This window comes from Bufo bufo, chromosome 4 (assembly GCF_905171765.1).
Source record: "Bufo bufo chromosome 4, aBufBuf1.1, whole genome shotgun sequence".
In the NCBI taxonomy this organism is placed as follows: Eukaryota; Metazoa; Chordata; class Amphibia; order Anura; family Bufonidae; genus Bufo; species Bufo bufo.
Window position 1 is genome coordinate 7,865,947 of NC_053392.1, and position 27,476 is coordinate 7,893,422.

At 45.4% G+C, this 27,476-nt stretch overlaps 3 protein-coding genes across 3 annotated transcripts in view; 1 reads left to right on the forward strand and 2 right to left on the reverse strand.

Annotated features, from left to right (window-relative positions):
• LOC120998324 (aspartic and glutamic acid-rich protein-like) overlaps nt 1–27,476 on the forward strand; it is a 2,513,920-nt gene that overhangs the window by 1,291,251 nt on the left and 1,195,193 nt on the right. The window lies entirely within an intron of this gene.
• Nucleotides 1–27,476, reverse strand: part of LOC120998305 (gastrula zinc finger protein XlCGF26.1-like) — a 4,064,644-nt gene that overhangs the window by 384,288 nt on the left and 3,652,880 nt on the right. The gene's annotated exons all lie outside the window — the stretch shown is intronic.
• LOC120998312 (gastrula zinc finger protein XlCGF26.1-like) overlaps nt 1–27,476 on the reverse strand; it is a 422,105-nt gene that overhangs the window by 328,815 nt on the left and 65,814 nt on the right. The window contains exons 3-5 of the mRNA XM_040428969.1: nt 18,280–18,358; nt 16,752–16,823; nt 9,007–10,054 (exon numbers count right to left, since the gene is read on the reverse strand). Coding sequence (XP_040284903.1) covers nt 9,007–10,054; nt 16,752–16,823; nt 18,280–18,358 — 1,199 coding nt within the window. The remainder of the gene's footprint in view (nt 1–9,006; nt 10,055–16,751; nt 16,824–18,279; nt 18,359–27,476) is intronic.

Sequence of the window (27,476 nt, forward strand, 5' to 3'; positions counted from 1 at the left end):
CAAGTTGAGATGTGGCCTCTAGCCACAATACAAGATGAAGTACGGCCTCTAGTTTTGATACAAGATGAGATTTGGCCTCTAGCCTGGTTACACGATGAGATACGGCCTCTATCTTGGTTACACGATGAGATACGGCCTCTAATCTGGATACAAGATGAGATTCGGCCTCTAGCCTGGTTACACGATGAGATACGGCCTCTAGCCTGGATACAAGATGAGATACAGCCTCTAGCCTGGATACAAGATGAGATACAGCCTCTAGCCGCGATACAAGATGAGATACGGCCTGTAGCCTGGATACAAGATGAGATACGGCCTCTAGCTGCGATACAAGATGATATACGGCCTCTAGCCTGGATACAAGATGAGATACGGCCTCTAGCCTGGATACAAGATGAGATACGTTCTCTAGCCTGGATACAAGATGAGATACAGCCTCTGGATGCAAGATGAGATACGGCCTCTAGTCTGGATACAAGATAAGATTCAGCCTCTATTCTGGACAAAAGATGATATACGGCCTCTAGCCTGGATACAAGATGAGATATGCTCTTTAGCCTGGATACAAAATGAGATACAGTGTCTAGCCTGGATACAAGATGAGATACGGCCTCTAGCCACGATACAGGATGTGATACGGCCTCTAGTCTGGATACAAGATGAGATATAGCCTCCAGCCTGGATACAAGATGATATACGGCCTCCAGCCTGGATACACGATAAGATACGGCCTCTAGCCTGGATACACGATGAGATACGGTCTCTAGTCTGGATACAAGATGAGATTCGGCCTGTAGCCTGGTTACATGATGAGATACGGCCTCTATCCTGGATACAAGATGATATACAGCCTCTCATCTGGATACAAGATGAGATCCAGCCTCTAGCCTGGATACAAGATGAGATACAGCCTCTCATCTGGATACAAGATGAGATCCAGCCTCTAGCCTGGATACAAGATGAGATACGGCCTCTAGCCGCGATACAAGATGAGATACAGTTCCTAGCCTGGATACAAGATGAGATACAGCCTCTCGCCCGGATACAAGATGAGATACAGCCTCTAGCCTGGATACAAGATGAGATACGGCCTCTAGCCGCGATACAAGATGAGATATGGCCTCTAGCCTGGATACACAATGAGATACGGCCTCTAGCCTGGATACAAGATGAGATATGGCCTCTAGCCTAGATACAAGATGAGATACGGACTCTAGTCTAGATACAAGATAAGATTCAGCCTCTATTCTGGACAAAAGATGATATTTGGCCTTTAGGCTGGATAGAGGATGATATACGCTCTCTAGCCTGGATTCAAGATGAGATACGGCCTCTAGCCTGGATACAAGATGAGATCCAGCCTCTAGCCTGGATACAAGATGAGATACGGCCTCTATCCTGGATACAAGATGAGATATGGCCTCTAGCCGCGATACAAGATGAGATACGGCCTCTAGTCTGGATACAAGATAAGATTCGGCCTCTATTCCGGACAAAAGATGATATGCGGTTTCTAGCCTGGATACAAGATGACATATGGCCTCTAGCCTGGATACAAGATGAGATACGGCCTCTAGTCTGGATACAAGATGATATTCGGCCTCTATTCTGGACACAAGATGATATACGGCCTCTAGCCTGGATACAAGATGAGATACGCTCTCTAGCCTGGATACAAGATCAGATGCGGCCTCTAGCCTGCATACAAGAGGAGATACTCTCTATAGCCTGGGTACAAGATGGGATACGTCCTCTAGCCTGGATACAAGATGAGATACAGCCTCTAGCCTGGGTACAAGATGAGATACGGCCTCTAGCCTGGATACAAGATGAGATACAGCCTCTAGCCTGGGTACAAGATGAGATACGGCCTCTAGCCTGGATACAAGATGAGATATGCTCTCTAGTCTGGATACAAGATGAGATACGGCCTCTAGCCTGGATACAAGATGAGATACAGCCTCTAGCCTGGGTACAAGATGAGATATGCTCTCTAGTCTGGATACAAGATGAGATACGGCCTCTAGCCTGGATACAAGATGAGATACAGCCTCTAGCCTGGGTACAAGATGAGATATGCTCTCTAGTCTGGATACAAGATGAGATACGCTCTCTAGCCTGGATACAAGATCAGATGCGGCCTCTAGCCTGCATACAAGAGGAGATACTCTCTATAGCCTGGGTACAAGATGGGATACGTCCTCTAGCCTGGATACAAGATGAGATACAGCCTCTAGCCTGGGTACAAGATGAGATACGGCCTCTAGCCTGGATACAAGATGAGATACAGCCTCTAGCCTGGGTACAAGATGAGATACGGCCTCTAGCCTGGATACAAGATGAGATATGCTCTCTAGTCTGGATACAAGATGAGATACGGCCTCTAGCCTGGATACAAGATGAGATACAGCCTCTAGCCTGGGTACAAGATGAGATATGCTCTCTAGTCTGGATACAAGATGAGATACGGCCTCTAGCCTGGATACAAGATGAGATACAGCCTCTAGCCTGGGTACAAGATGAGATATGCTCTCTAGTCTGGATACAAGATGAGATACGCTCTCTAGCCTGGATACAAGATGAGATATGCTCTCTAGTCTGGATACAAGATGAGATACGCTCTCTAGTCTGGATACAAGATGAGATATGCTCTCTAGTCTGGATACAAGATGAGATACGCTCTCTAGTCTGGATACAAGATGAGATACGCTCTCTAGCCTGGATACAAGATGAGATATGCTCTCTAGCCTGGATACAAGATGAGATACGCTCTCTAGCCTGGATACAAGATGAGATACAGCCTCTAGCCTGGATACAAGATGAGATACAGCCTCTAGCCTGGGTAAAAGATGAGATACGGCCTCTAGCCTGGGTACAAGATGAGATACAGCCTCTAGCCTGGGTACAAGATGAGATACGTCCTCTAGCCTGGATACAAGATGAGATATGCTCTCTAGTCTGGATACAAGATGAGATACGCTCTCTAGCCTGGATACAAGATGAGATATGCTCTCTAGTCTGGATACAAGATGAGATACGCTCTCTAGTCTGGATACAAGATGAGATATGCTCTCTAGTCTGGATACAAGATGAGATACGCTCTCTAGTCTGGATACAAGATGAGATACGCTCTCTAGCCTGGATACAAGATGAGATACGCTCTCTAGTCTGGATACAAGATGAGATACGCTCTCTAGCCTGGATACAAGATGAGATACGCTCTCTAGCCTGGATACAAGATGAGATACGCTCTCTAGCCTGGATACAAGATGAGATACAGCCTCTAGCCTGGATACAAGATGAGATACAGCCTCTAGCCTGGGTAAAAGATGAGATACGGCCTCTAGCCTGGGTACAAGATGAGATACGGCCTCTAGCCTGGGTACAAGATGAGATACGTCCTCTAGCCTGGATACAAGATGAGATATGCTCTCTAGTCTGGATACAAGATGAGATACGCTCTCTAGCCTGGATACAAGATGAGATACGCTCTCTAGCCTGGATACAAGATGAGATACGCTCTCTAGCCTGGATACAAGATGAGATACAGCCTCTAGCCTGGATACAAGATGAGATACAGCCTCTAGCCTGGGTACAAGATGAGATACGGCCTCTAGCCTGGGTACAAGATGAGATACGTCCTCTAGCCTGGATACAAGATGAGATATGCTCTCTAGTCTGGATACAAGATGAGATACGCTCTCTAGTCTGGATACAAGATGAGATACGCTCTCTAGCCTTGATACAAGATGAGATACGCTCTCTAGTCTGGATACAAGATGAGATACGGCCTCTAGCCTGGGTACAAGATGAGATACGTCCTCTAGCCTGGATACAAGATGAGATATGCTCTCTAGTCTGGATACAAGATGAGATACGCTCTCTAGCCTGGATACAAGATGAGATACGCTCTCTAGCCTGGATGCAAGCTTCCAACTGCCACTGAATCATCGGAAAACATCTGCAGGTGACGTCATTACAAGGAAATCAAGAAGTGACAGTACCATTCCCTGTGGGATAGAAATGATATGGGGGTCTGATCTGAAAGGTAAGGGGGGATTTTTTGTACTGGCACACATCATAAGGGAGGAATTAGGGAAGGGGCATGGGTTGCGAGCATTGATGTGGAGGTCCTGTATTCCTCCATGTAAAATAACATACTAACACTTTTTAGTAGGCTAGGTTTATTTTAAGGACCATGAAAGGCCAGCACTTGTGTTGAGTGTCAATTTTTGACAGATCTTGAGACGTCAATAGTATTTGAAAGGTTAGGAACCCTCCTACCTCAGCATATCATTATTAGCTTCACATATAAGGATCATTTAGAAAATCATGATGTAAGGGGTTTTACTTGTTAACCATATATGTTAAATATAGGATACAATGTAACTCTGGAGATTCAGACTTTAAAAAGGCTTCGTCTCATGACATTTTTTTTTTACAGACACCTGTTGCTCTCTACATACACATTCACACATACACTTTCAGGGTTCATTCACACGTCCGCAAATGGGTCCGCATCCGTTCCGCAATATCGGGAACGGGTGTGGACCCATTCATTCTCTATGGGGCCAGAAGAGATGCGGAGAGCACACCATGTGCTCTCCGCATTTCCGATGCTGGTCCCCAAACCTCCGAGCTTCGGCTCCGAACTTCCGGGCCGCGGCTCCGCAAACAAATAGAACATGTCCTATTCTTGTCCAAGAATAGGCAGTTCTATGGGGGGTGCCGGCCAGGTGTATTGCGGATCCTCAATACAATACAGACGTGTGAATGGACCCTTACTTGGGGAATTACTTTTTTACTCATTTTAACTTGTGTAATTGCTTGTTCGTTTCTTTTTGAGATTCTTTTGTTATGCTTTATCTATCTTTCTCTTCTTACATTTTGTAACCTTTTTCTTTTTATGCAAATTAAATCCTTTTAACTTTTATCTTTCATCAAGAACTCCCCATATTTTGTTGGGCTCCTTCTTAAGCATTTCTTGCAAAATTAAGAAATGCCGGACCATATTTAACACTCCATCCCCCACAATAGCAGGTTGAAGGCAGTTGAGTATTGTCTCAATTTAAGGGGGTGTTGTCTCACGTACAATAACCTCACTGTGTCGAAATATTTGTTACCTGCGACGGACGATGCAGGCTGTAACCGCTGGATTCACTCTATCTTACTGCCTTCCCCTATGATGGATCGCTATAAGCAGGTGACGTAACCTCCTTTGCTAGGAATTCCCTGACAATGAACTCACTGAAGAATCAGATAACATTGTAGATAAACTATTGCAGATTCACTGTAATTAACCTACTTAAAAATTTACTTTTAATCAAATTATTAAAATAATGTCCCATTAAACAAAGGTAAGTATATAAACAACAATACACTGCATGCGGACAACCAGAAACCATAAATGTAAAAGGGAGATCCAAACTGCACCGATACTACGAGGGTTTGTACTGCCACACTTGTGGCTTCTCACGGTCCAGTAGTCAGGTTTATGATAGTGGATCCATCAGTTAGAGCAGTGTTTCCCAACCAGTGTGCCTCCAGCTGTTGCAAAACTACACCTCCCAGCATGCCCGCACAGCCAAAGGCTGTCCGGGCATGCTGGGAGTTGTAGTTTTGCAACAGCTGGAGGCACACTGGTTGAGGAACACTGAGTTAGAGTATGATATCTTATCTGGATATAAGGCAGCCAGTGGCGTACATAGAGAAGTACACCCCCAAAGGGGAGGCCCCACTTATTGGTCGCTGTCCCTCGTGAGTAACTCTCCCTTCCTAGATTGGTATCCAATACATTGTCTACTGCAAGGTCCCTGATGGCTCCACTATCATAAACCTGGCTACTGAGCCGTGAGAAGCCACAAGTGTGGCAGTACAAACCCTCGTAATATCGGTGCAGTTTGGATCTCCCGGTTTACATTTATGGTTTCTGGTTGTCTGCATGCAGTGTAGAGTTGTTGCGATACCAAATTTTTGATTCGGTTTCGATACCATGAAAAAGTATTGCGATACTCGATACCATTCGATACCACGCGAAAAAAATAAACAAAAAAAGCCACGTGCATTCCTCATTTTTAAAAATGGCGAATCGCGCAGTTTTTATTTTATTTTTTCTGTTCCGGCATTCACCACCTAGATTTTTTTTTTATATTTTAATAGTTTGGACTTTTCTGACGTGGCGATGTAATATGTTTATTTATATATTTTATATGTGAAATTGGGAAAAGGGGGGTGATTTATACTTCATATTTTAGTGTTTTTTTTTTTTCACTTTTTATTTAATAACTATTTCCCCCCTTAGGGGCTAGAACCTGGGATCTTTCATCCCTTTTCCTATTCACCCTGATAGATCTCTATCAGGGTGAATAGGACTCCACACTGTCCCTGCTGCTCTGTGCTTTGTGCACACAGCATCAGGGATGTTACCATGGCAACCAGGGCTTCCTGGCTGCCATGGTAACCGATCGGAGCCCCAGGCTTACACAGCTGGGGCTCCGATCAGAAGCTGCCACTGCCACCAATGAGGGGGAGTGGAGAGGTCCCTGTGGCCACTGCCACCAATGATTTTAATACTGGAGGGTTGAGAGGGGCCGGCGCACTGTGCCACCAATGATTTTAATGGGATGGGGGGATTGAGGGGGGGGGGGCACACTGCACCACCAATGATTTTACCCCTTTATACAGGAGGCGGGTACTAGCAGATCAGCGGCAGTTAACTGCCGCTGATCGCAGCTCCCTGTCAGGGGCAGGGTGCCGGCAATGCGATTCTGCTGCCGGCACCCGCCTCCTGTATGTGTTAAAGACTGACTACTGTATATGAGTCCAGACTTTCACTATTAGGCCACACAGAGCGGCGCCTAGCGATGTCTCAGCACTCACCATTTAGTCCTGGGCGCCGCTCCGTTCGCCCGCAGTGCCCCATTACTGTCTCCTCTCCTGCTCCACATGCTGCTGATTACTATCGGAGCGATGGGAGGAGACATCAGCTTCACTAGTGGGCGTTCCTTCTCCCTGGCTGTAGCGCTGTCCAATCGCAGCGCAGGGAAAAGGAACGCCCACTAGTGAAGCTGATGTCTCCTCCCATCGCTCTGATAGTAATCCTATCATTGGTGGCGCAGTGCGCCCGCCCCTCCTCCGCCCCTCTCTTCTCATTGCCGCCCCTCCTCCACCCCCTCTCTTCTCATTGCCGCCCCTCCTCCGCCCCTCTCTTCTCATTGCCGCCCCTCCTCCGCCCCTCTCTTCTCATTGGTGGCAGCGGCAGCAGCACAGGGGGAGGGAGGACAGCTTCCTTCTCCCCGTGCTGCTGAGAGAGAACATGAGCGCGCCGATAGCAGCGCGCTCATGTTCAGAGATACTAGACTGCGCAGAAGCGCAGCCCAGTATCGAAAAACGGAAATCCCGGTATCGTATCGATACCGGGACAAAAGTATCGATTGGGTATCGAAATTTCGATACCCGCAACAACCCTAATGCAGTGTATTGTTGTTTATATACTTACCTTTGTTTAATGGAATTCTCTGATAATATTGCTCAAGTCTCACGATAACGTGAAGTCAGACAGTGAGACGCAAGCAAATCTTAGCATGGCACTCCATCAGCATCAGGCACTGTATATGACCTTCAATTATCCACTGCGGCACTGTCTTCAGCCGCTGTGCTGCATTACTAGCACTAGTCACATGCTTATGGGCAGGTTATTCCCTAACTAGCTCGCTTACACAAGTCCCTGCTGTATTGTGCGGTTCCCTGATGAGCCTTTTAGGGGATGTGGGGACATACAGATAGGGGTGTAACAGGGTGAGTAGGTAAGGGGCAGGTTCCAGACAGGGTCACTCTTATCATGGACAGTGTCCGCCTGGTAGGGCAATGCAGGGATACATTAGGACATCATTACCGCCTCTGTGCTCTTCCCAGACTCATTGGAGACATTCGGGTGACGGCAGGGAACATCCTACCGTGTCTGAAGAGGCGGTAAGAATAGAATGTTTTTCCTTACCACTCGGATGCCACCGTACATCTTTAATACTGCAATTAGAGATGAGAGATCCTAGATCCGAAGTCGCTTCGCTCAAAACTTCGGATTAATGCTGTACGGAGATCCGTCTCCATACAGCATTAAAATGTACGGCCTCCAATGAGGCGAAGTTCTCAAGACCTCTTCGGTATTTGATTTTTCTACTTAAAAAACATTTCAAAACTTAGATCCAAAGTCAACTTCAGTACCAGTCGAAACTGAAGCCGACTTCGGACACCTGTTTTAAAATGGTTTTTAAGTTTAATAATCAAATACCTAAAGTTATTCACTGAGGTCTCGCGAGACTTCGGGAATAACGAACTTCGCCTCATCGGAGGCCGTATTATTTTAATGCTGTATGCAGCATTCATCCAAAGCTCTCTTCGCTCATCCCAAACTGAAATATTATTTTAACTGAAAATTGTGCACTCTATGACTTTTAGATTGGCGACATCTCTGACTGCATCTGATGAGGTGACACTTCGAGGTTCACCACTTTTTTGTGTTCTATGGTTTTCAATTGTCCACCAATTGTGGATTATCGTTTTACGAATTTATTAAGTTACATTTCATCGGCAGTCTTTTCACCGTTTAGGATTATTATATGTTTAAATGCTGGAGAATCCAACACAATCTTAATATCAATACTACTGTGCATTCGTTTTTCTTGAAACTTAACCCTGTAGAACAAAAACGAAAAAAAAATTTAAAAAATTATTTTTAGCCCAAAATGAGTAAAAATGCAGTCAGAAAAAAATGTCCCTTAAGGTGTTCATAGCCTTTTAATGGTCTGTGAAAAAACTGATGGGTTACTTTTCCACCTTTTATAACATTTCCTACATTCCAAACAAAAAATATAATGTGAATGATGAGTTTTGAACTTTTATTTACTTGTAAAACATCAAAATGTCTTCTGTCCTGTGTGACTTCTCTCATGTCTAACAAGATATGATTTATTTGTGAAACATTTTTTACATACTGCACATGAATACGGCTTCTCTCCTGTGTGAATGCTCTGGTGATAACGAAGTTTGGCTTTTTCTATAAAACATTTCCCACATTCTGAACATGAATGCGGCCTCTCTCCTGTGTGAATTTTCTTATGTTTTATAAGATGTGATTTATTTGTAAAACATTTTCCACATTCTGCACAAGAAAATGGCTTCACACCTGTGTGAATTCTCTGATGTATAAGAAGGCTTGAAGTTTCTGTAAAACGCTTCCCACATACTGAACACGAATACGGCTTCTCTCCTGTGTGAATTCGCTCATGCTTTACAAGATGTGATTTACTTGTAAAACATTTCCCACATTCTGAACATGAATACGGCTTCTCTCCTGTATGAATGCGCTGATGTATGAGGACACTTGATTTTTCTGTGAAACATTTCCCACATTCTGAACATGAATACAGCTTCTCTCCTGTGTGAATTCTCTTATGCTTAATAAGATGTGATGTATTTGTAAAACGTTTTCCACATTCTGGACATGGGTACGGCTTTTCTCCTGTATGTATTCTTTGATGTATAAGGAGGCTTGATTTTTCTGTGAAACATTTCTCACACTCTGAACATGAATATGGCTTCTCCCCTGTATGAATTCTCTCATGTTTTATAAGATCTGATTTCCTTGTGAAACGTTTCCCACATACCGAACATGAATATGGCTTCTCTCCTGTGTGAATTCTTCTGTGTTTAGAAAGACATGAGCTGCTTGTAAACCGTTTTTCACATTCTCCACACTGGAACCTTTTATCCCGTTTCTGCCTTGTGGTAACGATCTGCGATTGGTCAATAGAAGGTTCCTTATGATTAGGAGGATTATATGATAGATCTGGACTTGTGGTAACAATCTGTGATTGGTCAGGAGAAGGTTCCTCGTGATTAGGCGGATTACACGAAAGATATGTAACGTTAAGTCCCGGATATACAATCAAGGTAATTAGGTTTTCTCCTGAAGAGCGCTGCACGATGGCTCCATCGTCTTCTATATAATTCTGTGATAACATGATGTTCCCATCAGACGTCTTACTGGGATTTTCTGTTAGGATTAAAAATAGATGTTGTGATTTGTTGGTTAATTCATAAAGTAATTCAATTTGTAACATTCCAATAAGGCCTCTTTCACACGGTCAGTATTTGATAAGTATTTGGTCAGTATTTGTAAGCCAAAGCCAGAAGAGGGACCTGCAGAGAAAAGGTATAATAGAAATGTTTGTGCCTCTTCTGTGTTTTGGACCCACTCCTGGTTTTGGCTTACAAATACTGATGCAAAAATACTGACCAAATACTGACCGTGCAAAAGAGGCCTAAGGCTGTAAACATACATGCAGTTTTTGATAGTGATTTGATTCGTAGACACAACTGGATCCAGCAGGAAGAAGTGTAAAGTCCTCCCTTTAGATTTGCACCAAAAATAACCTAAATATGTAGGGGGTCATTTACAAACATTTTCGCACCAGTTTTTGGCATAAAAATAATTGCAAGAATCTTTTTTTGTGACTTTTTAAATGCCAGTATGTTTTTGTGCCATCCTCAACTCCAAGTGGTGAGGACATCATGGGGGCCAGGTATTCGGCTACAGAAAATTTACTATTTTTTACGCCTAAATACATGTGTAAAAGAAGAGCAAAAATGACTCCAGCCGCACAGACTTCCGGATGTGTGCCTGATTTCTGATAAGGTGCGCGCCTCATCATAAATTAGGTGAATCCTCTGGCAGCATCGGGGAAGGGGGGGGGATGTGATCGGGGAACAAAGACCAGCATAAAAAGCCGGTCTTTGTATTTGATCCCTGTTATTCTAGACTAATATTGTTTTGGATAAGACTTTGAGGGTATGCTCAAATACACCCAAATCTCCAGCAGATAAACAAGCCTAAAAACCATGCCAAGAAGGCAGACATCACTTTTATTTTTCTGCAACTGTTTTAGAAACAGTGTTGTATAAATTATGGCATAAACTTCCCATTAACTACAATGAAAGACGGATTTGTTAGTGGATTATGGCACAGAATACTCACTGAAAAACAGGCAGAAAAGGGCCATCAGACCACAGCCTAGCATAAATTAATCAGGAAGTCTAGGACTTTGGACTACACTTAAGCTGACCATTCACATTAGTCTTGTCAGCCTAACCTGCCGAGAACAGGGCGTTTGGCCGACACACTAATGTGTGTGGGGAGCTGCATACTCTCTACGAACAGATGATGTTGGGGACACAAGGATTGGACGAAATTAATATTTTCGACTGATCCTTTTGTTCTCCCAAGACATAAACTGCCATCCAAAGTGTCTGGCAGTGGAGAGTATTTCTCCCCTTTCTGTATAGAATGTAAATACAAGTTTGGCAAAGCTGAACTGTAGTGGGAAGTGGAAAAAAATTCCATATGAAGTAGTATTGGAAAAAACACACAATTGCGGCATAGTTCTATGGGTTTTGTTTTTACAGCGTTCCCTATGAGATAAAACTGACCTGTTCTCTTCATTCCCCGGGTCAGTACGATTATAGTGATTCCACATTTATATAGTTTTATGGGTTTTGTTTTTACAGCGTTCCCTATGAGATAAAACTGACCTGTTCCCTTCATTCTCCGGGTCAGTACGATTACAGTGATTCCACATTTATATAGTTTTATGGGTTTTGTTTTTACAGCGTTCCCTATGAGATAAAACTGACCTGTTCTCTTCATTCTCTGGGTCAGTACGATTACAGTGATACCACATTTATATAGTTTTATGGGTTTTGTTTTTACAGCGTTCCCTATGAGATAAAACTGACCTGTTCTCTTCATTCTCCAGGTCAGTACGATTACAGAGATACCACATTTATATAGTTTTATGGGTTTTGTTTTTACGGCGTTCCCTATCAGATAAAACTGACCTGTTCCCTTCATTCTCCGGTCAGTACGACTACAGTGATACCACATTTATATAGTTTTATGGGTTTTGTTTTTACATTGTTTCCTAGGAGATAAAACTGACCTGTTCTCTTCATTCTCCAGGTCAGTACGATTACAGTGATACCACATTTATATAGTTTTATGGGTTTTGTTTTTACATTGTTCCCTATGAGATAAAACTGACCTGTTCTCTTCATTCTCTGGTCAGTACGATTACAGTGATACCACATTTATATAGTTTTATGGGTTTTGTTTTTACATTGTTTCCTAGGAGATAAAACTGACCTGTTCTCTTCATTCTCCAGGTCAGTACGATTACAGTGATACCACATTTATATAGTTTTATGGGTTTTGTTTTTACATTGTTCCCTATGAGATAAAACTGACCTGTTCTCTTCATTCTCTGGTCAGTACGATTACAGTGATATCACATTTATATAGTTTATGGGTTTTGTTGTTACATCGTTCCCTATGAGATAAAACTGACCTGTTCCCTTCATTCTCCGGGTCAGTCCGATTACAGTGATACCACATTTATATCGTTTTATGGGTTTCGTTTTTCTAGCGTTCCCTATGAGATAAAACTGACCTGTTCTCTTCATTCTCCAGGTCAGTACGATTACAGTGATACCACATTTATATAGTTTTATGGGTTTTGTTTTTACAGCGTTCCCTATGAGATAAAACTGACCTGTTCCCTTCATTCTCAGGGTCAGTACGATTACAGAGATACCACATTTATATAGTTTTATGACGAAACAAAAGGTTAACCCACAGTGTCCCAGGGAAGGAGCGGGGGGACAATGTCCACCCAATATAAACCCCAAAAGAGGGACACACAAAAATATAGGACTCGGTAAAAGCTCCCGAGTTAAATAGCAGAAACGAAGGTCAGTACGATTACAGTGATACCACATTTATATAGTTTTATGGGTTTGTTTTTCCAGCGTTCCCTATGAGATAAAACTGACCTGTTCTCTTCATTCTCCGAGTCAGTACGATTACAGTGATACCACATTTATATAGTTCTATGGGTTTTGTTTTTACAGTGTTCCCTATGAGATAAAACTGACCTGTTCTCTTCATTCCCCAGGTCAGTACGATTACAGTGATACCACATTTATATAGTTTTATGGGTTTGTTTTTACGGTGTTCCCTATGAGATAAAACTGACCTGTTCTCTTCATTCCCCAGGTCAGTACGATTACAGTGATACCACATTTATATAGTTTTATGGGTTTGTTTTTCCAGCGTTCCCTATGAGATAAAACTGACCTGTTCTCTTCATTCTCCGAGTCAGTACGATTACAGCAATACCACATTTATATAGTTTTATGGGTTTTGTTTTTACAGTGTTCTATATGAGATAAAACTGACCTGTTCTCTTCATTCCCCAGGTCAGTACGATTACAGTGATACCACATTTATATAGTTTTATGGGTTTGTTTTTCCAGCGTTCCCTATGAGATAAAACTGACCTGTTCTCTTCATTCTCTGGGTCAGTACGATTACAGCAATACCACATTTATATAGTTTTATGGGTTGTGTTTTTACAGCGTTCCCTTTGAGATAAAACTGACCTGTTCTCTTCATTCTCCAGATCAGTACGATTACAGTGATACCACATTTATATAGTTTTATGGGTTTTGTTTTTACAGCGTTCCCTATGAGATAAAACTGACCTGTTCTCTTCATTCTCCAGGTCAGTACGATTACAGCGATACCACAGTTTTGTTTTTATAGTGGTCCCTATGAGATAAAATTACCACATGACGGAGCCATTATTTCATGCAGCGTGCCAGGCTGAGATAAATCAGCAAATGGAGACCTCCAGCCTTACCCATGTTCAGTCCTACCTGGACTCTGGCGCATAATGTGTTCCCTGATCCCATGGACTTCTGGGCAGGCAGACTAGAACCATGGCCTGAACTGGCCCAGTATGCTCAATCCCCGTCAGAGAGGGATTGGGGCTGGGGTTTTCTTTATGCCGTTCATGATTCACTCTGCGTTACCTGATATAAAATTCTTTGGATTATTACAACAACAACCACTGATCGCAGTGTAGCAGTGCTGCCGTAGACCCCGTTCATTTCTATGGCAGCACTGCTACACTGCGATCCGTGGACACACAACACCTGCTTCCCCCAATATCGCCGTGTAGTCCTGCCCTATTAACTAGAAGAATTTTTTATCATGTTGTTGTGTGAATGCCCGATATGTGCACAATAAAGTCTGATGACCCGACTGCAGGGTGGAAGGGGAGCATCGCTATGAACCAAGGGTGGATAAATCCCGCCGGCGGCTGTGTTCTGTCTGCCTCCTGTTGTTTTCAATAGGTGGCAGCACTGCCGCTCACAGGTTGGCGGGACAAAGCTATAACTGCCCTACTAGAAAAGAAACCGCGGCAACATCGGCTGCGGTATATGCCGCAGCATCAAAATCCTCAATATGAACAGGATCTAGGCGTTTACACCGGGGCCCAGCACTGCCTGTGCGTGGTCATTATGGGGTTAATATTTCTGTCTACGGAGCCGTGTGATATATGCGTGTGTGTAATTACCTTCTCTATTCATCACAGAGTTGCCCAGTATGACGCCCGGGCGCCCCTGCGTCGTCGGTAGCGCCTCTCTTCATGGAGAAGACATCGAGGGGGGGGACACACTATGATTTATAGGACAGGTAAAGAGATTTATCACCCGCACCATCGCTCTACGGCACGAGACAATCACAGATGTCTCATCTCCTTTCTTCTCACATGGTGGAGCATTCAAAGAAACAATTCAGATGCCGGAGACCTGCTCGAACCTTCGATCAACTGAATGGAGCTAAACTGCGATCAGACAACCACTGCGGCTTTAAGCGGCTGATTAGTTTTATACAAAAAAACCCCATCAAAAGCTGCATCTTAAAAAATGGCTTTAAAATGCATTCTGATATCGTGCCGTACTGAGGTGGGCTTTTCAAAATCCATCAGGTGGGCATACCCTTATGCTCTGTACAAGAACCAAAATAATACCGCCATAAAGAGTCAACATTATAGCGCCATAAATGAACCAAAATAATACCGCTGCACAAGAACCAAGATAATAATGCCATCACAGAACCAAGACACAGTAATATTGCTAGACAAGAACCAAAATACTGCCATAAATGAACTCAAGGTAATACAACTACACAAAAAAAAATCCAAGAACTAAATAATATAGATATACAAGAGCCAAAATAATACCAACATACAAGAACTAAATAATACCGCTACGCAAGAACAAAATAGCAGCATAAAAAAAAAAAAAATCTAAAAATACCACTATAGAGAAACCAAAATAATACTGATATTATTACGACTAATTAAACATAATCGTGGCTATGACTTGGTTGCAATATTTGGTATAAGAGCTAATGCCTACAGAGGGGACCTCATGTATCTAGACAAGGAAATCCTTTGATTTGGGTTTCCCGCACTGGAGTATCTTAAAGGGGTTGTCCAGGCTTTTACTACTGAGGACCTGTCCTCAGGAGAGGTCATCAATATCAGATCGGCGGGGTCCCGACACCCAGCACCCCCGCCGATCAGCTGTATGAGGAGACGGTGCGCGCAGAGTGCACACGTGCCGTCTCCCGTCCTGTCTGCTGCTTTGGTCTCTGCCATAGAGAGCAGCGGTGAACTCATACATCTGGGGACTTCAACATTTCAACTGACTCACGCCTTTCATCTGCCTCCAAAGTTCAATCTCTCCCTTCCTCCATTGGCCACAATGGTTGTCTACAGCCACCAACAGAGAGTGACCTGATTGTTACCATCTTAAAAGGTCTTCTTCACAATACTCGCTAGAAAAAAATGGGAGAATGAACTTCAATCTTTTACGGAAGATAAATGGAAAGATGCCCTCAGAAGTTATTCTGAGGTCTCCAATAGGGGCTCACATAAGATTTCACAGTTTTTTTGTAGTCCATAGGCTGCATCGGTCCCGACGGATACTGAAAATAATGGGTGTGAGAGCCTCGGATAAATGTTCAAAATGCGGGAGAAAGAACGCAGATTTAATACATTGCTTTTGGAGATGCCCAAGACTGTTTAGATATTGGAGAGAAATAGCAGACTGTATATCCAATTTTGAAGGTCCAAATATCCGAAGATCCTGTGATTTGTATATTAGGGGCAATTGAACATCTGAACTTAAATAGAGATACACGTGTGGTTCTCTGTAAAGTGTTACTTCAAGCTAGACTTCTCATACTTAAGAAATGGGTTGGGGCAGATCTTCCGACAGTGGGACAGTGGAGAAAAGCAGTGGATAACCTCATTAAGGAAGAACGGGTGATGGAGGGCCATAGTAAAAAAGTAAGAAAAATTGATGTACTTTGGAAAAACTGGTTACTCTAGGGCTGGATTGACGAAGGAATATCTATTTTTTTTCTTTCTCTCTTCTTTCTTTCACGTCCCGCCTCTCCCCCCCCCCCCCCATAAGGGTGGTGGGAGGGTAAAAGGAGGAGGGGGGAGGGTGGGGGGGACGGTTTATATTGCAATGTTATGCTATGCATTTATTGACTAATGTTGTTGACATGTCATTATATCCTGATCATGTAAAGAACAATGCATAGATGTTTGTATTTCATTTACTTATGGATACTGTTGGTGAAAAATTTAATTAAAATTATGTAAAAAAAAAAAAAAAAAAAGCTCTTCTTCTCTCTGACCACAATCTACTTTTCTGATACATTCTGATATATTCCATTTTCAAAAGCCCGATCCTAGTGCACCCCTCATAGGAGCTCTAAGGTGGAGTCTCACCTGAAGAAGCCTCCCAATTCACTTTCTCCATTCATTATTGCATACCTGTGGTCACATCTCCTGGAATGTCCACCTCATGGAGACATCTCTCGGGGGGATTTCCTTCTATGAGTCCATCTGTAGGAAACACACAGGGACAGGAGAGATTATTACATGTGATGATGAGATGATGGGAGTAGTATCCAGGTGACCCATGACAGCCCCCCTCCTTACACTGCTGATCGCCCCATAAATCCGTCTCCTCTTCTGATTCATCTTTAACCTCAACCTTAATATCCATCAGATTTTCAGCCTAAAGAAGAAAAATTTAAAATGGTCTTTGGTTCAGTCCCTTTCTGGTCAGATTCTGGAGAGACTTCAGCTCCATCTACCTGATGGTTCTCTGGGAGCTTCTCCTCTGGACAGTCCTGGGAATACAGAGGACTGGGACATCTCTCGGGGGGATTTCCTTCTATGAGTCCATCTGTAGGAAACACACAGGGACAGGAGAGAGTATTACATGTGATGATGAGATGATGGGAGTAGTATCTACAGCACAAGAGATTAGTTTGGACCTTTTCATTCCATGGATTTTTCCATTATTTTCTACACTGTAGATTCATATTGAAGACATGAGGATGATGAAGGACCACATATGGGGTTAAATAGTGCTGAGATGCTGAGCTCTTGTCGCTGCTTTTCCTTCACTCTGCGTCCAACTCTTCCCAAACCATCTCCGTTGGGTTTAGGTCGGGTGGCTGTGGAGGCCATGTCATCTGATGCAGCCCTCCATCCCCCTCCTTCTTAGTCAGATAGCCTGGAGATGTTTGGGGTCATTGTCGTGTTAAAAACAAATGATGGTCGCAATAAAGCCTCATGCAGACGTCCGTGGAACACGGCCAGTGAGATACCGGACTGGCATTGCAGGACCGCACAGCATCATAGCAACCAATGACGCCGTGCGCTCCTGCAATGCCAGTCCGGTATCTCACGGACCGTGTTCCACAGACGTCTGCATGAGGCTTAAGTCTAAACCAGATGGCAGGGCATGTCTCTGCAGATTGCTGGGGTAGCCAAGCTGGTCATGAGTGAACTGTGTCACCTGCAGAGCACCCCCACATCATCACACCTCCTCCTCCATGCTTCACGGGGGGAACCAAACACACATGTAAAAACCATCCGTCACCTTTTCTGTGTCTCACAGAGACATGGTGGCTGGAACCAAGGTGCAGATTTCCACTGGTCTAATGTCTATTCCTGGTGTTTCTTGGCCCAAGCAATTCTCTTGTTCTTCCTCAATAGTTGCTTTTTTTCCAGAAGTTCGACCATAAATGCCTGGTCCTCTCAGTCTCCTCTGAACAGGTGATGGTGAGACGTGTCCAGTACTCGATCTCGTGAAGCACTTCTGGAAGCTGGAATTTGAGATGCTGATAATTTGGGGATTCTGAGGCTGTAACTGTAATGAACTTCTCCTCTGCAGCAGAGGTCACTTTTGGTCTTCCTTTGCTGGGGAGTTCCATGGAATGAAAAGGTCCAAGTTTATCACTGGTTCTCTATATGACCCTGATAACAGCCATGACAGCCCCCTCCTTACCCTGCTGATCGCCCCATAAATCCGTCTCCTTTTCTGCTTCATCTTTAACCTCAACCTTAATATCCATCAGATTTTCATCCTAAAGAAGAAAAATGGCAAATGATCTTTGGTTCAATCCCTTTCTGGTCAGATTCTGAGGAGACTTCAGCTCCATCTACCTGATGGTTCTCTGGGAGCTTCTCCTCCGGAGAGTCCTGGGAATACAGAGGACGGGGACATCTCCTCTTAGATCCATCTGTGGAGACACAAGCACAAAGTGACTGAATACATGGCCTCCTGTAGATCCGTCTATAGATCAGACCCTTCTCTTAGCTCCTTCACTTCTAGGTTTAGTGATCGGGGCCTAAATAACAATGTTCTGCTCCTCAACAACTTTCTGCTAAATCCCAAACTAATCCAGTCACCCCACACAGAAATCCCAGGCCTGGAGCTGCTCTTCCATCCAAAGACTCAACTTTCACTCCTTACATCGGGAAATACAGTCTGTGCATCAATACTACTGGGATTTACATTTTTGTAAAGATCGTCCTGTAAAATAATCTAGATGAGTAGAGACAACAGAACAAGTCAAGATATAAACTCTTTGAAGAAGCTGAAGTCTCTAACTGTAAGGTGAATGTGAGACGTCCTCTTCTTTCTGATGGCTGGTAGAGTAGAAATGACTGGATCGGAAAATCCCTACTACTCAAGATCAAGTGCTCCACCACTGTAGGAAAATCCTGGAGATTCAGGGAAAAGAATCTGTGACATTTCTTATCTGAGCAGACTGAACATGTATGTGTATGAGGGGGAAGGGGTCGGGAGACATAGCGGTTGAGTGAGCCCCCAACCCTAATTGACTTCATATAATTGCGGTAAACAATAAGGGATTCCTTTATACTCACGGCACCCCCTGGACAGGTAGAGAGAATGTGACCACCAACCCAGAGAAGCAATCCAAGAGGGTAGATACAGAGGAAGGGGACATCACCCTTTTCTTTCTAGCCAAATCTTACTAACGTGAGGGGTTAGGGTTGCAAAGGTTAGAGGAACCTACAAATCCCCCAACTTTTTTATAAAGCTGCAAAAGTAATTGGTTTCCGAATCATCGTGGCTATAACTGGGCCTGAAACCTCTCTCTGCCCAAGAATAATCCTCAGTAACCAGGAAGAGAGAGGAAGACCCTTGATCTTGGAATTATAAATGTGCCCCAAAGATAACCGGGCTCTACGCCATGAAGGGAACGATTCGGATGGCAATGGCTGCACTCTTAAATTTTTTTTTACAATGACTCTTGCTTGGGGTTACTGCTGGGGGAAGCATATGCCAGGCTGAAGTCCAAGAATCTACTCCAATCAGGAGATCACTAACAGGAGAACATCTTCTTCTGACTCTTCCTGGTTGTAGACAGGTCTATCACTGGTTTGCCCTATAAGTTAGTGATGTTTTAAAATATTACTTGGTTAAAGCACCACTCTCTTTGATCCAGGTGACACTGCTAAGGAGGTTGGCTACCTGGTCCTCTTCCACCATCAGGTGAACTGCTAACAGAGTTTGCTTCCACCAAGGATAGAATAACATTACATCCACGAGAGGAAGAACCCTCAACCTTCCCTGTCTGTTTATATGAGCCACAGTGCTAGGGCTGAACCATGCACAGTAGGAAAGCTCATGCTCATTGCTGAAGCACAGAGGATCGGGAACAAGTTCTCCTGCTGTGCATCACAGGACAGGAGGATAACCCAGGAGCGTCAACAGATGGAAGCAGAAAGGACCACAGGGCAGGAGGATAACACAGGAGCGTCAACAGATGGAAGCAGAAAGGACCAGAGGGCAGGAGGATAACCCAGGAGCGTCAACAGATGGAAGCAGAAAGGACCAGAGGACAGGAGGATAACCCAGGAGTGTCAACAGATGAAAGCAGAAAGGACCATAGGGCAGGAGGATAACCCAGGAGCGTCAACAGATGGAAGCAGAAAGGACCACAGGGCAGGAGGATAACCTAGGAGCATCAACAGATCTAAGCAGAAAGGGCCACATGGGGGGAGGATAACCCAGGAGCATCAACAGACAGAAGCAGAAAGGGCCACATGGCGGGAGGATAACCCAGGAGCGTCAACAGACAGAAGCAGAAAGGACCACATGGTGGGAGGATAACCCAGGAGCGTCAACAGACGGAAGCAGAAAGGACCACAGGGCGGGAGGATAACCCAGGAGCGTTAACAGATGGAAGCAGAAAGGAGCACAGGGCGAAGGATAACCCAGGAGCGTCAACAGACATGACCACCATGAATTCAGTTGCTTTATTAAAGGGGTCCTCTCACGTCAGTAAATGGCATTTATCATGTAGAGAAAGTGAATACCAGGCTCTTACTAATGTATTGTGATTCTCCATATTGCTTCCTTTGCTGGCTGAATTAATTTTTCCATCACATTATACACTGCTCGTTTCTATGGTTACGACCACCCTGCAATCTATCAGTGGTGGCCATGCTGGCACACTTTAGGACAAATGCGACTTGTCGAAGTGAGAGCACCCCTTAAATAGGTTGGGAGAAGCCTCTGAAATCTGTTCTCAGACTGCTCCTTCCAGAAACTCAGAGGCCGGAGCACAAGTGGAAACGATACAAGGTGGAAGGAAGCAGTGGCTGTGACGTGAGGAATCCCTTCATCTTCTTATCTAATTGGCTCCTCAGGAACACCATCTACTCATAAGAAGGAGGAGGCCAGCAGGACTGAGGAGGTCCACGCCCCCTGCAGGATATTTGCAGTAAACAGACTTCAGGATCAGATCTCCTGTCCGGCCCTTTCCTAATGTTAATAGGAAGAAGACGTCTTCTGCAGGAAAACAAGCACCTGACCATACATCCCAGACTGACCAAGACTCTTCAGACCCTGTTCAACATCCTGGAGCTAAAAGTACGGACTTCCCACACTGAGGAAGAAGAGGACTCCAATCCTCCACTATCATAACCACCATCATGCTCAGATAAAGATCGATAAGACGGCGAGAAAGGAATTGGATGAAATTATGAACGTCTGACCAGATCCGGCCCCAAGGCTCCCTGACAGAAGTGATGAGGTGGGGTACACGGGGCCGATCGGTCAGGATACAGAAGTGATGAGGTGCGGTACACGGGGGAGATCAGTCAGGATACAGAAGTGATGAGGTGCGGTACACAGGGCCAGTCGGTCAGGTTACAGAAGTGATGAGGTGCGGTACACGGGGGAGATCAGTCAGGATACAGAAGTGATGAGGTGCGGTACACGGAGGAGATCAGTCAGGATACAGAAGTGATGAGGTGCGGTACACGGAGGAGATCAGTCAGGATACAGAAGTGATGAGGTGCGGTACACGGAGGAGATCAGTCAGGATACAGAAGTGATGAGGTGCGGTACACGGGGGAGATCAGTCAGGATACAGAAGTGATGAGGTGCGGTACACGAGGGAGATCAGTCAGGATACAGAAGTGATGAGGTGGGGTACACGGAGGAGATCAGTCAGGATACAGAAGTGATGAGGTGCGGTACACGGAGGAGATCAGTCAGGATACAGAAGTGATGAGGTGCGGTACACGGAGGAGATCAGTCAGGATACAGAAGTGATGAGGTGCGGTACACGGGGGAGATCAGTCAGGATACAGAAGTGATGAGGTGCAGTACACGGGGGAGATCAGTCAGGATACAGAAGTGATGAGGTGCGGTACACGGAGGAGATCAGTCAGAATACAGAAGTGATGAGGTGCGGTACACGGAGGAGATCAGTCAGGATACAGAAGTGATGAGGTGAGGTACACGGAGGAGATCAGTCAGGATACAGAAGTGATGAGGTGCGGTACACGGAGGAGATCAGTCAGGATACAGAAGTGATGAGGTGCGGTACACGGAGGAGATCAGTCAGGATACAGAAGTGATGAGGTGCGGTACACGGAGGAGATCAGTCAGGATACAGAAGTGATGAGGTGCGGTACACGGAGGAGATCAGTCAGGATACAGAAGTGATGAGGTGCGGTACACGGAGGAGATCAGTCAGGATACAGAAGTGATGAGGTGCGGTACACGGAGGAGATCAGTCAGGATACAGAAGTGATGAGGTGCGGTACACGGAGGAGATCAGTCAGGATACAGAAGTGATGAGGGGCGGTACACGGGGGAGATCAGTCAGGATACAGAAGTGATGAGGTGCGGTACACGGAGGAGATCAGTCAGGATACAGAAGTGATGAGGTGCGGTACACGGGGGAGATCAGTCAGGATACAGAAGTGATGAGGGGCGGTACACGGAGGAGATCAGTCAGGATACAGAAGTGATGAGGTGCAGTACACGGGGGAGATCAGTCAGGATACAGAAGTGATGAGGTGCGGTACACGGAGGAGATCAGTCAGGATACAGAAGTGATGAGGTGCGGTACACGGAGGAGATCAGTCAGGATACAGAAGTGATGAGGTGCGGTACACGGAGGAGATCAGTCAGGATACAGAAGTGATGAGGTGCGGTACACGGAGGAGATCAGTCAGGATACAGAAGTGATGAGGTGCGGTACACGGAGAGATCAGTCAGGATACAGAAGTGATGAGGTGCGGTACACGGGGAGATCAGTCAGGATACAGAAGTGATGAGGTGCGGTACACGGAGGAGATCAGTCAGGATACAGAAGTGATGAGGTGCGGTACACGGAGGAGATCAGTCAGGATACAGAAGTGATGAGGTGCGGTACACGGGGGAGATCAGTCAGGATACAGAAGTGATGAGGTGCGGTACACGGAGGAGATCAGACAGGATACAGAAGTGATGAGGTGCGGTACACGGAGGAGATCAGTCAGGATACAGAAGTGATGAGGTGCGGTACACGGAGGAGATCAGTCAGGATACAGAAGTGATGAGGTGCGGTACACGGGGGAGATCAGTCAGGATACAGAAGTGATGAGGTGCGGTACACGGAGGAGATCAGTCAGGATACAGAAGTGATGAGGTGCGGTACACGGAGGAGATCAGTCAGGATACAGAAGTGATGAGGTGCGGTACACGGAGGAGATCAGTCAGGATACAGAAGTGATGAGGTGCGGTACACGGGGGAGATCAGTCAGGATACAGAAGTGATGAGGTGCGGTACACGGAGGAGATCAGACAGGATACAGAAGTGATGAGGTGCGGTACACGGGGGAGATCAGTCAGGATACAGAAGTGATGAGGTGCGGTACACGGAGGAGATCAGTCAGGATACAGAAGTGATGAGGTGCGGTACACGGAGGAGATCAGACAGGATACAGAAGTGATGAGGTGCGGTACACGGAGGAGATCAGTCAGAATACAGAAGTGATGAGGTGCGGTACACGGGGAGATAAGTCAGGATACAGAAGTGATGAGGTGCGGTACACGGAGGAGATCAGACAGGATACAGAAGTGATGAGGTGCGGTACACGGAGGAGATCAGTCAGGATACAGAAGTGATGAGGTGCGGTACACGGAGGAGATCAGTCAGGATACAGAAGTGATGAGGTGCAGTACACGGGGGAGATCAGTCAGGATACAGAAGTGATGAGGTGCGGTACACGGAGGAGATCAGTCAGGATACAGAAGTGATGAGGTGCGGTACACGGAGGAGATCAGTCAGGATACAGAAGTGATGAGGTGCGGTACACGGAGGAGATCAGTCAGGATACAGAAGTGATGAGGTGCGGTACACGGAGGAGATCAGTCAGGATACAGAAGTGATGAGGTGCGGTACACGGAGGAGATCAGTCAGGATACAGAAGTGATGAGGTGCAGTACACGGGGGAGATCAGTCAGGATACAGAAGTGATGAGGTGCGGTACACGGAGGAGATCAGTCAGGATACAGAAGTGATGAGGTGCGGTACACGGAGGAGATCAGTCAGGATACAGAAGTGATGAGGTGCGGTACACGGAGGAGATCAGTCAGGATACAGAAGTGATGAGGTGCGTGTGATGTTTGTGATAGATCACTGTGACCTTTACCCTCTTTCTCCTGATGCATGATGGGGGAGGAGGAGCTGTACCAGGAAGTCAGACAGGGGGTGAGGGGAACCGGAAGCAGACACATGAGGCTGAGAAGGGATTGCATCTGATAAGGACAGAAGCTGTTTGGAATAAGACTCCTCCATGTAAGAATGCCATAATGTTCCGAGTAATAAACCTTGCTCTGGTTAAGTAGTACATCGGCCTGTGTGTGTAACTTGCTGAGCAGATACTGGCAGCATTGCCAGCGGCACCTGAGAGACACAGAGTGTCCAGGGGACATAACAGTGGCGACGAGGATTGTGGATTTTAGCACACATGGCCTTCATAGGGTTTATTCAACCATTTGATCCTGCAGCTGAGTCATGGATCTCCTGGGTGGAGAGGCTGGAACAGTATATGGAAGCAAATAATGTGACTGTTGAAAAGAGAAGTGCAGTTTTTCTCACTGCATTGGGTCAAGCTGCATATGGAACCCTCAGAGACCTTGTTTCTCCAGACAAGCCAGCCTCTAAGTCCCTGCCTGAGTTAATTCAGACGCTACATACACACTACAACCCGAAGCCGTTAGAAATCGCAGAGCGGTTTAAATTCTACAGTAGAAGGCAGCAGGCCGGGGAGGATATAAAGACATATATCATTGCTTTACGTAAACTAGCTGCCACTTGTCAGTTTGGAGACTACCTACAGACGGCTCTCCGTGACATGTTCGTCATGGGACTCTGCGACCCAGCCATACAGAAACGGTTACTCACAGAACCCGACTTGACTCTGACGAAAGCCACTGACCTTGCTACGGTCATGGAGTTGGCAACACGGGACGCCACCCTACTGAGGGCACCACCTACAACTCCTGCAAGCCAGTGTGAGGAAATATTCCACACCGCTATCACTCAACGCTCGAGACGGCCGTCCCCTGCCACTCAGCTTAAACCTCGCCACCCTAATTCTTCTGTCTCTGGGACCCCGACTTGCTACCGTTGTGGTAACACTACTCACAGTGCGCCTGCTTGCAAGTTCAAGGATGTCGTTTGTTTTCGCTGTGGAAAGACTGGTCATATTGGGCGCGTTTGCCGCAGCTCTCGCTCCCCGAACACTACCACAAAAGATAGACGTAAACAGACATTCCGTGTGGATATGGACAATAACGGTTTTAGCTCTGATGAGGAGACATGTGTCCAGCATGTTGGACTGTTTCAAGTAGCTGGGAGTACTCCTGCGATTAAAGTGGATGTCACACTCAATGGCTGTCCTGTCTCCATGGATGTTGATACAGGGGCAGCTGTGTCTGTCATTTCATGGACTGATTTAAAGGCATCGGGTCTGTCCCTGCCGCTAAAACCTACAAAGCTCACACTACAAACCTACAGCAAGGAACTACTACAGCCCTTGGGTTATGTAAAACCCCTTGTTACATTAGGCAACCGCAGTCAAAGTCTACGCCTTTATGTTGTAAGGAATGGAGGTCCTCCGCTGTATGGAAGGGACTGGATCAAAGCCCTGGGCATGCCTCCTTTTACCATTGCCCAATGTACATTGCTTTCTAAAGTAGACCATTGGGTGGAATCCCTGAAGTCACGTTTTAAAGAGGTTTTTGAGGACTCTTTGGGCACCGTAAAAGGAAAGATGGCCCACCTCCTCTTGAAGCCTGGTGCTACACCTCGTTTTTGTAAGGCAAGATCAGTACCTTTTGCCTTGCGAAAAAAAGTGGAAGCAGAGCTGGACCACCTATTGGCTGAAAAGATCATAACGAAAGTGGATAGAAGTGAATGGGCATCACCAATTGTGCCTGTCAAGAAAAAGAATGGAGACATTAGGATTTGTGGTGATTTCAGGGTAGCTCTGAACAACCAACTTCTTGTGGATCAATACCCATTGCCTCGACTTGAAGATTTATTTGGCTCACTGGCTGGGGGGCAAAAGTTTACAAAAATAGACTTAAAGCAAGCTTACCTGCAACTGCAAGTACACCCAGATTCACGCCATCTGTTGACCATTAACACTCATAAAGGATTATTCCAGTATAACCGCATGGTTTTTGGCATAGCCCCAGCTCCAGCCATCTGGCAGCGGATCATGGATGAGGTACTGGCAGGAATACCTTTCACCCAATGTCTACTGGATGACATGCTCATCACTGGTCCCACTGATTAAGAACACAGAAAGAATGTTGAAGCTGTGCTAGAGAGACTCCAAAAGTATGGTTTGCGTGTCAATCTTTCAAAATGCGAATTTCTCAAGTCTCAACTGGAGTTTTGTGCCCACACGGTGGACCGACATGGGTTACACACTACTGAAGAAAAGGTTAAAGCCCTTACCCATGCCCCTACCCCCCGGAATGTCACCCAGCTCAGGTCCTACCTTGGCCTCCTAAATTACTACCACCGTTTCTTGCCGAACCTAGCACACCAGCTCTACCCATTACATTGCTTGCTGGATGCAAGAGCTAAATGGATATGGACAGACAAATGTGAAGAAGCTTTTCGGCTTTCTAAAGAACTCATTCTGTCTTCTCGAGTTCTGGTCCACTATGATTTAAAGAAACCCGTCATCCTGGCTTGTGATGCCTCGCCTTATGGACTGGGTGCCGTGCTTTCCCATGTCATGCCGGATGGCACGGAGCGCCCCATTTCTTTTGCCTCCAGGTCTTTAACCTCAGCAGAACAAAACTACTCCCAGATTGACAAGGAAGCTTTGGCCATTGTATGGGCCACAAAAAAATTTCACGCGTACATCTATGGTCGGGAGTTCACACTTATCACTGACCACAAACCTCTGTTGTCAATACTGAACCCTCAGAAAGGAATTTCTACAACAACCGCATCTCGCTTACAAAGGTACGCTTTATTTTTAGGAGCTTATGCTTATTCTATCAGATACCGCTCCCATGATACCCATGGAAATGCAGATGCATTTTCCAGATTGCCACTAAGAGATGACCACCCACTAAGAGAGGTACGTGTAGTGGAAGTACACAGGCCACAATCTTGCATGTCCACCTCCCTGATTGCCAGACATACAGCCACAGATCCTTTCCTGTCTCAGATATTCTCTTATGTTCAGACTGGATGGCCAGAGAGAGTTTCAGGTGAATTTCGTCCGTACTTTGCCAGAAAATGTGAGCTTGTGACTAATGCTGGTTGCCTACAATGGGGCAATAGAGTGATTGTACCCCAGTACTTGCAATCAACCATGCTAAGGATACTGCATGAAGGCCATCCTGGTGTGGTGCGCATGAAG